The 10099-nt window shown below is 32.4% G+C and overlaps 1 protein-coding gene across 2 annotated transcripts; it reads right to left on the bottom strand.

The window, feature by feature from the left end:
- Window positions 1-1856: 1856 nt before the first annotated feature.
- LOC109186763 (tubulin--tyrosine ligase-like protein 12) lies at window positions 1857-7961 on the bottom strand. 2 transcript variants are annotated; one of them, XM_019336886.1, is made up of 16 exons: window positions 7547-7961; window positions 6689-6931; window positions 6454-6581; window positions 6151-6367; window positions 5825-5950; window positions 5502-5758; window positions 4844-4951; window positions 4291-4432; window positions 4028-4193; window positions 3709-3866; window positions 3293-3616; window positions 3109-3183; window positions 2884-2953; window positions 2617-2774; window positions 1984-2180; window positions 1861-1925 (listed from the first exon to the last, which is right to left on the bottom strand). In XM_019336886.1, exons 1-15 carry the CDS (start codon window positions 7811-7813, stop codon window positions 2031-2033), a joined length of 2589 nt encoding a protein of 862 aa, XP_019192431.1. In that variant the 5' UTR covers window positions 7814-7961; the 3' UTR covers window positions 1861-1925; window positions 1984-2030. The 2 variants fall into 2 exon arrangements, with proteins under 2 accessions (XP_019192430.1, XP_019192431.1); XM_019336885.1 differs by having other exon boundaries at window positions 1857-2180.
- Between the last annotated feature and the right edge of the window lie 2138 nt (window positions 7962-10099).

The following is a 10099-nucleotide window of genomic DNA, read 5'->3' as shown; positions in this document are numbered from 1 at the left end:
TTTTCTCTCTCTATTTAAACTTTATTTTTTCCATATTTAAATTTTATAAACCTATCTAAATTCAATAAAATTATTTTTTTCTTCATTATCCTATATTTTCCTCATACCTAAACTCTACCAATTTTTCTCTCTCTCCTGAACTTTACAATATTTATCTAAAAATTCGAAATAATATTATTTCTATTTCATTATTATTGCTTGTTTATATTGATTTTTATTTTTTATATAAATTTTTTATCCCTAACTTTCTCTAATTCTCCCTAAATACATGAACAAATCAAAATTTTCATCCTCAAATTTTAGTATATGTTTCATAATATTCATATAAATATTTATATATTTTGATTTTTTTATTATGTTTATATTCGTAATATATATATTAACAACAGGTTACTACGAATAGCGAACTACTATTCGCAACAACAATTTGGGTTGCAAACAGTAACACCTTGTTGTTCACAGTCTCAAATTATTATTGCAAATAATAGCTCTTTGCAGGAAGCCTAGCAATATATCAAGTATAATTTTTTATATATATTATTTTTTTGAAAACTTGTATATATATTATTAATATTAGATTTTTATTTTTTATTTTTTTATTTTTTATTTATGCAACTTGTAATTATATTTTTAAATATTTTATTTGATTAATTCTTTTATTATAAATTTTATTGTTCAATATTGTTATGAATTTCTAATGAAATAGTTTTTTTTGTTGATGTTTTTTAATAATATATATAAGTAATTAGCATTTTTTTTTTGAAGAATAAGTAATTAGCATATAAGTCTCAGCATACTATGGATAAAAATAATAATGTTGAGAATGTTGATATGGGTGAAGAACTATATAATAAGAGCATTCAAAAATAATATAATAAGAAGAATTTTATGATATATTATAAATGTTTTGTAAGAAAATTATAAATGATAAGAATAAAAATCATTGAATGTTTGTAAGGATGTATTCAATTTAGAATTTCAATGACTTTTGTAAACTTTTTAAAATAAAAAGTCGATAAAAGTCTATGAATGTTTTTTATATAGACTTTTATAGAGTCTTATAAAGTTTTAAAAAGTTTTGAACGACTCTATGAAAGTCAATCAAAGTTTATTAAAATCTATCATTTTAAAAGTCTTTAAAACTCTACAAAAGTCATGATTGAATACACCCCCCTAAGCTTTTTTATTTGAGTCGGTCAACTATGAATAACCTAAATATATTTTGTAAGTTTGTAACGGCTACTCGAAAGATGATGCAATCTAGGTGAATTTCGTTTTGTCACCGTACTACACATGTGTAAACCAGCTCAAATACTAGCTCTCAAAAGTTTTAATTAAACGAAGGGAACGTAACCACGTTAGAAATTTGTTAGGGACAAGAACATCTAAGGTAAACGTCGCATGTCATCCTTAATTGAAGATGATGATAATAATCTCTCAAACAACGAACACGCTTTGCTCCAATTAATGTCAAACTTTTTCATCTATATATGTATATATGCAAGTTAAGTCTTCCTTTTTGTATATAAGTTAACAATTAGTCGATAATTATAAAGTCATCAATCAAGCAATATATATATGTATTATTATTTTTAAGTCTTCCTTTTTCCAATAACAATTTAAGTTTTTACATAATTAATATATATATATATATATATATATATATATATATTTATTTATTTATTTATTTATTTATTTATTTACTTACTTTTGGAGTGATAATACGTACTTTTTTTTGGTTCTGATATTTACCATATAATATAAACATCCTAATATGACGTTACTTGATTAGTTGTTTTCTATATTTAACCGAGGACGGAGCCAAAGGGGGGCAGGAGATCTAACAAAGAACAAGATGTCAAAAACTTTTACGAGTATCATTTAAAATGCAGAAATTACTATTAATACAACAACATCCTTTCACACTTTGATGTGCAGAAACGCTGCTAAGAAATAGCATGGCGTTCACATATTGTAAATTAGTTCTTGCATATAAAGGACAAAAGCTTTCGAGCATTTGGTATACCTGTTTACAATGGAGATACATGGTTAGTTTCATCAAGGAAAAGACAGCCAAACACATAGTTGTAGAAATCGTGGCCCTTGACAGTTTCTCCTCCTTTTACCACAGCTTCTGTGTCATACGTGCAAGCTCTCTTGCAGTCAGGACAGTAGGTAACCTGGAAACAAGCATATACAGTAGATTCCATCAATTCTTATACCATGAACCATAATTAGGATGTTCATGTTCACAAGTAGCAACTTTACTAAGGATATTTATACAGCCAACATGTCACATAGATTTGTGGGGTTGTGAACATTCGTGAAAGGGTGCACACAGCATTGTGAGTCGTGGGTCTTGATAATATTTGTACCAAAAATAAATAATATGGTCTGCTAAAATTCCTATTATACTTGGATGACATTCCCCTAAAATGCATGAATAATTGAATATTTTATTCGCAAAGTTAGGAAGGAGGTTCAAGGTTCAATTTCACTGCATGTAGTCCACAACCATGATCATGAACATTAAATAGCGAATAGGTGTGGTTTGTCCAATGCCTAAAACAGTGAAACCTGAAAGCAAGACAGGAACACAAGTGAAAGATTTCTGACCTCCAGTAATTTAGGCTGAAAATTGCTATCAAGCATGACATCAACACCATACATTGCCCGAGATTTAGGATGGTGCATTTCCGGATGCACTGATGCAGCAGACTCAAACACTGATCTAATCATACTCCTAACTCTCGAATGGATGTCCATCCATTTAACTGTAACAGGTACGAAAAATTAGGGTAAATGACAACCTCAAAATCCAGAAATAATATAATAAAGCATTCTAAGACGATTGAAATTATGTAGGACAGAAGTAGGAAGCACCTTTGTGCTCTAGTTCAAACTCTTTCACAAACTCTGGGGTATTCAAGTGATTCAATCTTCCTCGATAGTTCTGAAGAAGATGAAACGAGGACTATAAAGTTAGAAGATGGCTTGATTAAATAAATAATTTGTTTTATTAAATATACTATAAAACAAATTGCACTTTGATTTGGAAACTTCGATTACGGACTTAGAGTATTCCAGAAATTGCAGATAATTACTTACCATAACAGTAAAGTGAGTTTCATATTCAGCTAAACTGTGCTTGTCCAAAGTGTAAGCATTGTTAGCTAATCTGGTCTGAAAAGAAAATTGAAAATAATCAACCAAATGCAAACATTGTTACAGTGTAGGAGCTGAAGCCATAAAAAAAAACACAATCCCTTACGGTGAAGAACATTTCACATACCCAGAAAATATCAGCCAGAAATATCTCTAATGGGTTTAGGCTGCGAACCAAGACAATGTAACGAAGATCAAACTTTCTCCCTTGGAACAAAGCAGGGTGCTCAATATACTTCTGGCATACTTTGGGCCCAGTCTCCATGAGACGAATAATAGCAGATAAATTGCCAGTTATGGTTGTATCAATAGTTCTGGCCATGTTCCACGGCTTCAAGATCCATAGATTATCCAGTCCATCCCTTTCCCGTACAAGATAATCACCAATCATTTGAGCAAGTTGAGTTTCAAGGTTATATGTGGGCTGAAGCCATTCAGGCAATCCATGAGCCTGATGGGAAAAGGTAACAATATTTAGCATCATATTGTGCAAATAAAAGGCCCTTCGGGTAAAGATAAAACATGGAAGAATGTTATTATAACCTTTTGAACTGTTTCTGCCAAATGATGTTTCATAACAATACAAGCCTCAAATGGAAATTGATTTATGTACTGTTGATCATTGAGTCCTGCAGCCTTCTTCAGCTCCTCGTCTACCTGCATACTTGTCCAAATAATATCTGCATCCTTTGCCTCAGATGCTGCAAATAATCCAAATTTAAGCATAACAGTGTGAACAATTATACAATCAGTCTATTATTGTTTGGGTATAAAATATTAAAATAAACACCTGCAACATGAAAATTATGGTCAAGGCAGGATGTAAATGAAACACGATTCAAGATGAGAAAAATAGACATACTAATTACAAATTCAGGGCGGTTCAGGAAATCCTCCACATGAGGTATATCTGTATACACACGCAAAGCACTTCCATCAGCACGGTACAAAGTACTCGTAACAGATGACTCTTGTAGTGGGGAAGTAAATTTGGTTGATTGCAATTTCTGCCTGTAGCTCTCATACTCCTGGAGATTAGACAAGCAATAACTTCTGCAATAAACCTCAATGTTCTGAATTCATAAAATTACAGGCAAAGTTCAAATATGGGGAAAGAAGCAATACTTTAATAAAGTAATTCCTTGGGGTGTGGAACCAAGCAGTAAGTCTAGCCGAACGTTGTTTATCTTCCCCAATTCCAAATAGGAAATCACGAGTGCACTCATCATTTCTTTGAATATCTTCAGTTGGCCAAAGAATTGAATAGCTGAAAAATGTTCACTCAATAGCTTAATAGAAATTACAGAGGGAGGTTAATGCCTCTATTTCTTGGCATATATGTCAATAAATCCATTGTAAGGAATATTCCATTAATGGAATGAAAAGGGTGTGCTGGGTGGTTTTTCTGTATGAATTGAATTTTGCATTTGTATAACAAAGCTTTATAGTTTGTGTTTGTTATTTAATAGCTCCGGAGCAACACCCAGTAGTTAAATTGTGCAAGACAACTAAAAAGAGGTCTCAGATTTCCAAAACTATATACACTGACAAAATGAAGGTTGTGAAACTTTAAATACCAAAGCTGATGCTAATTATAGGACCAATGTATAGCCAGACTTTACTAAATTAAGCAATTTAAGTTACCAATGAATGAACATAGACGGTAGGAGAAGAGAACCTCACAGCTGATGCCAATTCACCCTCTGGCATGTAGAGGAAAGGAGACACTCTAAAATTTGGTTCATCACTATGCCGCATAGATGAACCTAATTCATCCATAACATACCTATCCACACACAAAAACATAATAGTGAAGGGTGAATGTAAGAGTTTGATTAAATTAATTTTGTATATTAGCAATTAAGTATATTTTATATTGGTTTAATAAAATATTACAAAAGTCTAGTCTGTTTTTGCCAAAATCATTATGGTTATGAGTGCCAAATGCAAAGTTGAAAGCAATAGGATAGTTCAAAGTTTATATATTTCCTCTTCTTTCTAATGTGTATCCTTCAAATTTTATTTACATAGTGTTCCCATTTGGATTAGACAAGTTCAAACTTAAATTCCTTCAGAATGCCTGTCAAGAATTTATGCAGCTAACAAAAAACTCATATTGTCCTGTCGTTATAATATCTATATGCATGTAAATTGTATCCTTTGAATTTTATTTGCATACAGTTCCTACTTGGATTACATGAGTTCAGACAAAAAAGTTTCAGGAATCCCATCAAGATTCAAGCTGCTATCAGAAAAATTCACTATGGGAGCAAAATTCACTTATAGAAAACAATATATACAGTAACCAATAAAAATTAGCAAAGCCAAATGCATACCATACAGAGGTTTCATCAATTTTTTCTTCATCTGCAAGTCTATAAGTCATCAAATAAAACCACATTGCATTTATAATGCGGTCAGCAATAGGTTCTCCTGCAGTCCATTCAGGAAGGCGTGGCAACAACATTGAATCAACCACAGACTTTCCAGACTCAGAAATTTTGGATGTGCTTACACCATTCAGTACAGAAAGATTTGGCAGTGCTTCAACAATTCTAACAGCATTTTCTCCAAGAGGCCCAGGTATATCCACCTGTTCAATTTCTCATCAAATCTGTTTTAAGTTTTAAACTGAAAGAGTTGGATCTCATGAAGATACCTCCAGAGCACTCAAGCAACTGAATTGATTAAGTAGTTCCAATAAATCATTTGCAGAGTTCTGGTCCAGTGGATTTCCACGAATGTTCAAATGTGAGAGAGATGGCATTTCAGTAGGAGAAAATGCCTGGTGAAAATTTGATTAAGAAAATGAGACAGGACCTTGCTTGAAAAAAATATACAAAAAATAAAAGCCAGGTGGGCAATACAAGTATGAATAACATTCATAAACCACTTAGTTGCATTTACTTCCCCCTCCCTTTGAATATTGAAAATTATCCTGTATTTTTTTAGCCAAAAAATTAAGGGAGGTTGAAAGACACTCACCTTATTGAAGAGGTTGTTAATGCATCTATTAGATAGGTCTAGTGAGCTCAGACACTGCAAGGGTTGTTCACCTTGATATGCATAGCCTGGACGGTCTTTATTGTATATCTCTGCACAAAACCCTAATGCCCACACACCAAAATGTGGGGTGAACCGAGAATTGTAAATTTCCAAACTAGAGCAACCTTGAAGAATAGCATCTTCCATACAACCATCACTGAGAAATGCATAGCTTGTGTTAGATGCCAATGCTCAAGACTTACGTAACAAACTGCTAGTATAGGAAAAAAATTATGAGCTTACCCATTCTCCTTCAGAATTGGATTATCATTCAACCAAAGAGCTTTAAGACTTTTGAGTTGGGTAACCTCCCTTACAACAGTTTCAATATTCTTCAGATTGTTGCCACACAAGCTTAGTGCAAGTAAATTCTGGTGCAAAGACAGTTTAATAGTGACGCAGTAAGATGCCAAATGTGATATGGACCACCACCATTAATTAAGATAGCCCATTAGGTGATAGAAAACAAAAATCATACAGGAAATTTATGAGGCAAATCAAGAGAAGAAAGCATATCATCGTCAATGCCAAGCTCATCAAGTTCCAACCACCTTGCAGCATCACCTTCTTTAGCCTTAATTACTTCTCTCGTCACTATCTCCTCGGCACTTAATTTCGTATTATCTTCACCTATGTCACCTTCCTCAACAGTGTCTGACAAATCAGTGTCCACACACATTAACGCAGCCATTCTTTCTGCCAGCCCAGGAACTTCCTGTAACTGTAAATGTGGTGAAAGAATCAGAATCTGATAATGTCTAGCAACCTAGCATTAACAGACAAACAGGTATATAACAACACAACTAAGCCTCAATCCCAATCTGCAATAATTTGTATTTCTCTGCTCAACTCTGTGAATGTGTGAATCAATGCCAAGTGTTCACTCCTTGTACATCCAAATTGAACAAGTCCAGAGTATATTTACTTGAATATACCAAAGAGTACATAGTTTGGAAGATGAGACAGTATTATTTCAAAATTCAAATAACGGATTCCTGACCAAATTTCCCACTGATGCATTTTCACTTTAGAATGCAACTGAGTGTTCTTCATTTTCTTCTATTTCAAAAATAACCAGTCATATAAACCAAAAAGAAATGAGCGCATGTATGTATGTGTGTGTGTGTGTGTACACACACACACACATGATTATTCTAATTCACAAATATCAAATAATTCCTTAATAAACAGTTTATCTTTGACGCTCAACCATAAAAATGCAATGTATTAGGTGAACTGAATGGTTAGAAAATGAAAACTGAAATAGCCATAAACGAGTTCAATGAATCATCACATTTTCAATAAATTCCCCATAAACCAATCAGTAGAGCCGAACCTGCTTATAGGCATCGGAAAGGCGGAAAGTCCAAGCATGGTCAACGAGGAAGAGATTAGACTCCTTAGCCATGAACTCTGAGGTGAACAGCAGGCGCCTTTGGTTTCCATCCTCCACAGGCTCGATCTGGAAATGGTGGCCGCCGTCGAAGGCCTCCGCCGCGAGCTTCTGGAAGAGCAGGGGGTGGAGCTTCTGAGGAATTCCCGAGGAGGCTAATAACACGCCGTGGACTTTAATGAAGTCATCGTAGGTTTGGATGGCAGGCATTGCGCAGGTCTGAGCGAGCAGACACAGTGACTCGGTGGTGAGTTGCGGCTGAGACGGACGAGGAGGGTTTAGCAGGGTTTTTCAGCAGGGTTAGAGGCGTGTTTGGTAGTTTCGGGATGACTACTTTTAATTTTTTTTTCTTTTTAAATAAGTAGAAAAAATGACATAATCAAACTAAAAAAGCAAGTATAGATTTTTTTGTTAATTCCTACATATTTATGTAGGAGATGGGCAAAGAGAGAATAGGAAAAAAGTGAAAAAAAAAAAAAAACAAAAAAAAAAAAACAAAACAAAACAAAAACAACCGACAAAAAGTATAACATAACAATAATAATAATAATAATAATAATAATAATAATAATAATAATTGACTCTTTACGCGACTAGTTGACGTGTGCATTAACTAGGCGCAACTATTTCTTACACACGAGTGCGAGACTACACTTGTTTTTTTCTCTCATTTTCTAATCAAGTGGACTTCACAAAAATGTTTAACTTTGTATGAGTAAAAATTACAAATAAATACCCCACATTTGTTAACAAAAATCAACCCTAATTATTTTATTTTTTTTACTGCAAAAAAAAAAATATCTCTAATGTGATTGGCCTAGTATTTTACTTTCAAAATTATCATCTTTCACTTTTTACTTTTTACTTTTTCATTTATATATTTATGTACAAACTTTAGTAACAAAATATATTCAATTAACTATTTATTGTTTTTAACTTAATCATTGCAAAATATTTGCTAACTTAATAGTAATAGTACTAATAATAACAACAGCGATGATGATTATTGATATTTTGTTTTTATTTTATTGTTTTAGTAATTAAATTAGTGTATACAAAATGGAACTCGATTTAATTTTTTATATTCTTTTTTAACTATTTTTTTATTTGTGGCAAGAATTAAAATTAATAATATTTACTTCATTTGATTTGTTTCTTATAACTATACTATATGCATTAAAAAAAGGAGTGAAAGTTTTTTTTTTAATCTCCATCTTAAAAGAATATGAATATCATACTATAATTATTTTAAGAATACATCATATTCTCTTTACTTAAATAAAACATTGTTTGTTGTCGCACGAATTTTAATTTTTTCTATTCCAAATCTATATTGTTTTAATTAAAAAGCACATGTTAATACAAGCCGGTATACTATGTATTAGTCACAATTCTCTCTATTTTAAAAATTTTGGGCGCGCTTTGAAATCGTTTGCAGGTTTTCAGTGTTTGGATAGAGAGGGAAAATGGAAATTAATGAAAAATATAATAGATTTTTTTTTGAAAAATGACTTCTCCTTTGTCTCTTAGAAAGTCATTTTTTTGTTTGCAACAGTGGACCAGTCAATCACCCGCCACCACCCACCACCACCATTGTATATTTAAAATATTTAAAATTAAAAAATAATTATGCAAACACATTATCTGGAATGCAACCAAACACGCGAAAGGAAAATGTTTTCTAGAAAATGAGTATTTTTTCATAAAATATTTTTCAGAAGTCATTTTTCTACTTTCCAAACACACCTTTAAATGCAAAAAATTCATCATACAATCAATCTTATAGGAAAAAAGAAGATAATGTTTCAAAATATCAACGAGAGTTTACAATATGAGTAGTTTACATATAACAATAAGAAAAAAAAAAAGAAAAAAAAACTTGTGTAAAACTGTTTCATAGATCATTGCTTGTGTTACAGGCCGGGTGAATGCCAAATGTAATACTTGAAAATGTAATACTAATAAGGAATAAACTGGTTATTACTTATATAGTAAAGTGTAATACTTTTGAATAAAAATATAATACTTTTACATTTCGATTTAAAAGTATTGCAGTTTTCATCAAAAGTATTACATTTTCCCTTATAAGTAACAAATACTTGCAACATTACTTATAAGGAAAAATATAATATTTTTGATAAAAATGTAAAAGTATTACATTTTCATTTATAAGTACCAATCACTTTATTCATAATTAGAATTACATTTTTCATTATAAGAATGTCTGCCCCACCTCCTACTCCGGAACTCCTCCTCCGCAAGAACACTTAACAAGTCGTGGACTCCTTGGCATCGTGTATGAGACTTTGATTCCTGAGTTCACTTTACTTCTTTCGTGCGCTTTCCTTGATATATCCTCGTCTTGGGCGAGCCCCTGAGGTGGCCTCCAAGATGCGTCCTCCTCTTGGGCGAGCTCATGATGTGGCTGACTTGATGCGTCCTCCTCTTGGGCGAGCTCATGAGGTAGCTTCCTTGTTAGAGAGAGTCGGGCTCTAG

The sequence above is a fragment of the Ipomoea nil genome, unplaced genomic scaffold, assembly GCF_001879475.1.
Source record: "Ipomoea nil cultivar Tokyo-kokei standard unplaced genomic scaffold, Asagao_1.1 scaffold1407, whole genome shotgun sequence".
NCBI lineage: Eukaryota > Viridiplantae > Streptophyta > Magnoliopsida > Solanales > Convolvulaceae > Ipomoea > Ipomoea nil.
Note: the sequence above shows the minus strand (reverse complement) of the source record. Positions and strands in the feature narration are given on the sequence as shown.